The sequence below is a fragment of the Vigna umbellata genome, chromosome 2 (assembly GCF_029865625.1).
Source record: "Vigna umbellata cultivar VRB3 chromosome 2, Vumbellata_1.0, whole genome shotgun sequence".
Lineage (NCBI taxonomy): Eukaryota > Viridiplantae > Streptophyta > Magnoliopsida > Fabales > Fabaceae > Vigna > Vigna umbellata.
In genome coordinates this window covers 2,329,914-2,335,258 of record NC_142166.1, presented here as the reverse complement: position 1 = coordinate 2,335,258, position 5,345 = coordinate 2,329,914, and the positions used below count along the sequence as shown (strand labels likewise).

Genomic DNA, 5,345 nt, shown 5'->3' with positions numbered 1-5,345 from the left:
TCGGAAAAGAAAATCTCTTATAACAAAATTAGAAAACTCTAGAAAAAATGATTTATAAAGAAATTGTGTTTTAAAATAATGGAATTTCTATATAACAAAACTATTTATACTAAAACCATTTAATATTAAAATAATCGAGTTTATTACTTTTATAATGTCATTTGTTAGGTATTTACAAAAATTGGTTGTGACGAACATGTGGTTTTGTTAAATAGGATTAACATGTATTAGTATTTAAGAAAAATTAGATGAGATTTTAAAATTACTTTGATAATTTCCATAAATATAAATATAAATAATTTTTATTAGAAATGATAAACGAAATGTGCCTTGTAATATTTAAAAAAAATCGATTTTAATGAAAGATTTGTAGATATTCTTCGGATAGTTTTGATTTTAATGGGAGATTTGTGGATTGATTACGGATATAAATATGGATATTATCTAATTTTTTTGAAAGGGACAAAAAAATCAAAATGAAACGTAGATATTTAATTTATCCTTATATCATTTTTATTTTAAATGACTAAAATATTTATAATAACTTTTCATTATTTCTTTTACCTTATTTATATTTATATGATTATGATTTATTTTTTAATATTTGATATAGAAGAAAAAAACGTTTATCTTTTTAAATTTAAATACTTATATGGTTTGTTTTTTTATTTTTGTAAAATAAATATTTAATTGGTATTTGAAATAGTAAAAAGATAAATATATGTTTTTTTAATGAAATTGATATTGAACAAATATTTCATATCCACGGATTTGTGAATGAATTTATACTTGAAGATCAATTTAAATCTACAACAAATCTACCCATTATCATCATTAATAATGATTATCAAAAATGGATAAACCGTGTTTTAAAATCTGACCTAACTTCTAACTTTTAAACAGCAATACTTTTATATTATAGGGTTTTTATAAAAGAAATGAATCTTCTATTATTTTAAAAATTAAAATTTAGATCGAATTTTAAAACTCAATCTACCCAGTTACATCCATAATTTCAAAAAAATTATAAATATGGAAATATTTTCTATGTCTGCTATAGGATTTTATAAAATGAGATTAACCATTAAATCCACGAAAATCTCATAAGATTTTTGGGCATTATTTTGAAGAAGTAAAAAGCATCAAATTTTAAAACAGATTTTACCTAATTCATATTTTGATAAATTAAAAAAAATCTCATCAATGTTTCGAAGTCATTGTAAAACGAGATTATTGTATTTTATTATTTAAAAAATTAGGTCAAATTCTAAAAGTCAATTACCTTTATACATATCTTTTTATTTTTGTATGAAATTTTTTAAAAAATATTATACACAAAATAAATAAATGCCGCTAAAGTAATGAATCGTATTGGTAGGGTTTTATAAATAGGAATATTAAGATATTGAATTTGTTTGAATTGGTTGTAGAAAGAAAAGAGAGAGAGAGAGAGAGAAGAAGGGCGTGGTGAAAAGAGTTTTTGGCATCTTTGTTTGTTTTCCCTTTCCCTCCATCTTTTCCTTTAACTGAACTCACTCTCTCTTACACATGGACGCAGCCGGAGGACCTCCCTACAATCCCCGTTCCGTCAACGAGGTCTTCCGAGATTTCAAGGGCCGCAGAGCCGCCATTGTTAAGGCCCTCACCACCGGTACCCTTCAATTTTATTCTTAATTTTCATTTTCCAATTTCAATTACGCCTTTATTCCTTGCCGTAACTTTTTCTTTCTTATGCAGAGGTTGAATTGTTCTACCAGCAGTGTGATCCAGGTATTTTTGTTTTTGCGTCTCTCTACGCTTGTTTACCTTTATCGCTCTTGAATCCCTGCCCCTTATCGTTTCTTTTCACTTTTATTCCATTCGTTTTTTTTTTCGGCTTTCGTATATGATTTTACCTGACTAATTCTCTATTTTTTTTTTCAAATGCCCTACTTGGCTACCGAGTATTTTCTTTTTTAAATTACATTATTAATCTCTGTGATTCTAACGTGAGTACTTCTGGATTTTGTTTTATATGGGGTGTTATTATTATTTTCGTCCCGAAATAGTTCTCTTTATATCAAACTAATTCGTCGCATACCTGATGTAAATAGTTCAATAAATCTCGTTGAAATTGAAAAGTTTTTTATTTCTACTTGTTTTTTTCACATTACCGTACCCTGAAACTGTCGCTGCTGAATTGGGAAGGGGAATATTTCTTCATGTGTTTGTAGATTTCATTTAAATTTGCCTCCTCTTTTGATACACTTTACTTGCCAACTGAAACCGGATCAAACTGATACGGAGGGCTTCATTTTACTTTTTTTTATTAGTTTATCATTCGTGTATGATGGGTTGTCGGGGATCTAAATTTTAGTTTCATTATGGTTTCTTTCAAGGCCATTTGTCCTAGCTTTCTTTCTGATGTGCAAGGGTTGAGTTCATCACATTTATTTGTACACTTTTGAATTTTCAATAACTATAATTGATTTGTATGAGCTTTGTCATACAGATAAGGAAAATCTTTGCCTTTATGGATTTCCTAACGAGCACTGGGAAGTCAATCTACCTGCTGAGGAGGTTCCTCCCGAGCTTCCAGAACCAGCATTAGGTATTAACTTTGCCAGAGACGGGATGGAAGAAAAGGACTGGCTATCCTTGGTTGCCGTTCACAGTGATACATGGTTAATTTCTGTGGCTATGTATTTTGGTGCAAGATTTGGATTTGATAAGGCTGATAGGTAACTGTTTTCCTTTCCACTATTTATTGGCACGTTCCATTTACTTTTACTCAACAAACGGTTTTTGTTTCCCTTAAATGGGGGATATGTTTCATCTTCAGTAACACACCTTTAGCTCAGCTTTTGGGATGTCTGAACACTGTTTTTCATATTATGTTCTTAAATTTTACCCTAATGATTTGAGTTTTTAATGTATCCAGCTATGGACAGTTTTTTCTTGATTTATTTGCCTTTGTTGAAGCATTAGGTTATAAGAAACAAGATGATATAATCGGAATTTTACCTTAAATTGAGAAGGGGGTTAAAATTGCAAAATAGCAGGATTTTATGAAATTCATAATACACATATAATCCATAAAGGAACAGATAACATACTGGATTTGGATTTCGTTTCAACTAACCCAAAGTGTAATTTATACAATAAGTGTTAAATTCAGGTACAGAAGTCAAGCCTTTGTTGAAAGGCTGATTTTTCCCTACTAACTTTGATTATAGACTGTTTCAGTTTGCACCCTCTCAATAATTTGATTCTTTGCCCTCTTTTTTTTGTAGTTAATTTCTTTGATATACGTTTTCAATTTTTTTATCTTTCATTAATATCTATATCTCTTTCTTCATGTGCAGGAAGAGTCTTTTTAGTATGATAAATGATCTTCCAACAATATTTGAGGTTGTTGCTGGGAAGGCCAAGAAACAAGGAAAGGAGAAGTCATCAGTCTCTAATCATGACAATAACAAATCTAAATCAAACAAGGTATTCAATCTGAGAAAACAAACTAACCATTAGTAGTTGTTTGCTGATCGCATAGCTTTAGTTTTACAATGAAGATAATTACTTTTTTTCTTTAATTTGATACAAGATTTGGTTAGTTTAACCTCTTTGAACTCCTGCTGGTGAACAAAGAAACTAACCATTAACGTTTACATTTTTTGCAGATGACATAGCTTTAGTTTTACAATAAAACTAATTAACTTTTTTAGTTTAATTCAAGATTTAGGATGAGTTTATTGTCTTTGAACTTCAATTGCTTCTGTTTTAAGAGAATTTCCTTTTTCAGAAAGAAGGGTTTGAACTTCAAATGCTAACATTGGAACTGAACCTAAATAAATACAGTGCAAAGTTTAATGTATTACCATTGGAAGTTAGATCTAAACAAAATAAGTATTCGTTTATATCCAACAGCAATAATGCATTTGAGGTGAAAAGGTTGTACAAGCCTCCTTTTTAGACCTAAAAGACTTGTAATGATAGAAGCACCAGGTTTGTGTTTGCCCCTTTTGATAATGTCGTTGGTTTGAAAATTGCAGAGAGGGTCTGAATCACAAGAAAAGTATTCAAAATCAATGGAACCAAAGAATGAGGGTGCTTTGGAAAAGGATGATGAGCATGGAGAGGAACTATGTGGGGCATGTGGAGAGAACTATGGTAATGATGCTGACGAGTTCTGGATTGGCTGTGACATTTGTGAGAAGTGGTTTCATGGGAGATGTGTGAGGATTACCCCTGCGAAGGCTCAGAATATCAAGGAGTACAAATGTCCATCTTGCAGCAACAAGAGAGTTCGTCAATAGTACTTTCTACTTTATTCATTTCAGATTTATATTAGGTACTTCTATTGAATGCAAACTTTGGATATTTATGACTGCTTATTTGTTTACGTCAACTGCATATTCCTTCTTAGATTTATATTAGGTTATTCTATCCAAAAGTTAAGCCTTATTTCAGATTTATATTAGGTGTTTGAGTAACGCTTCATTCTGTCTAAAATTTGGATATTTATGTTTTAAGCTAATTCAAATATTACCATATATTTCCTTGATCTTGGAGGCGTCTGAAATAACATCTCGTTTAAGAAAAGACCGTCAAGAAAAAGTTATATTATCGTCTGTTAATTTTGTATTTTGCCGTTAATGTCATTGTTTTCTATTTTACGTTCTTCCATTCGAATAGAATGGACCAAAAGTGGAAAATAGAATATTTGTTTGAGTTGATTAAGAGTATGATTAGTAATAATAATCAGTTGAGTTTCTGATAACTTTAGATTTGCATTTCATTGACGGATTTGTTATCCGATCATGGATTCAGTTACTGTTGATAAATGTTAATTTGATTAGTTTATGAATGTATTCTGATAAACGAAAATATCTAATGAAACAGATTTATTTTTCTTACAGCTTAAATAATAGTTTGATAAAGAAGTATAGTCCGTAAGGTCGTAACTTAATTTTTGTTTCAAATATATTTCATGTTTTTTTTCTTACTTTTTTCTTTGTAATTTCCTTTTTAATTATTTTAATACACTTTTTTTTATTTTATCTTTTAATAAAATCTTTTTCCTTTTAAAAAATAATGATCATTTAGAACTAATACATTAAAATATGTATAAACTTATATTTTCCCAAAACTATACATTTATAAAATAAAGAGTATTTCTTTAAATAAACTCTTTTCAATAAAAAAAAATTACATCAATAGTTATTTCTAATGAGATTTTATACTAATTAATAAGTTTCGAGCAATCCATATAAAAAAATTGTGATATTATATTCAATCCAAAATAAAAATTATTATATACTGTTCAATTTTTTTATTTATAAACGTGTTATTGAACTTATATTTATATT

At 28.7% G+C, this 5,345-nt stretch overlaps 1 protein-coding gene across 1 annotated transcript; it reads left to right on the top strand.

Moving 5' to 3' along the window:
• Positions 1–1,414: 1,414 nt before the first annotated feature.
• On the top strand, positions 1,415–4,540 carry LOC148203188 (PHD finger protein ALFIN-LIKE 4-like). Its single transcript, XM_088105718.1, has 5 exons — positions 1,415–1,651; positions 1,738–1,770; positions 2,492–2,720; positions 3,345–3,474; positions 4,029–4,540. The coding sequence occupies exons 1-5, from the start codon at positions 1,549–1,551 to the stop codon at positions 4,290–4,292; spliced, it is 759 nt and encodes a 252-aa protein (XP_087961844.1). The 5' UTR covers positions 1,415–1,548; the 3' UTR covers positions 4,293–4,540.
• Positions 4,541–5,345: the final 805 nt, after the last annotated feature.

Coding starts and splice junctions, on each gene's coding strand:
- LOC148203188 (XM_088105718.1), top strand. CDS start 1,549: ATGGACGCAGCCGGAGGACCTCCCTACAATCCCCGTTCCGTCAACGAG. Junction 2,721..3,344: donor GGATTTGATAAGGCTGATAG/GTAACTGTTTTC, acceptor CTTCATGTGCAG/GAAGAGTCTTTTTAGTATGA. Junction 3,475..4,028: donor ACAAATCTAAATCAAACAAG/GTATTCAATCTG, acceptor TGAAAATTGCAG/AGAGGGTCTGAATCACAAGA.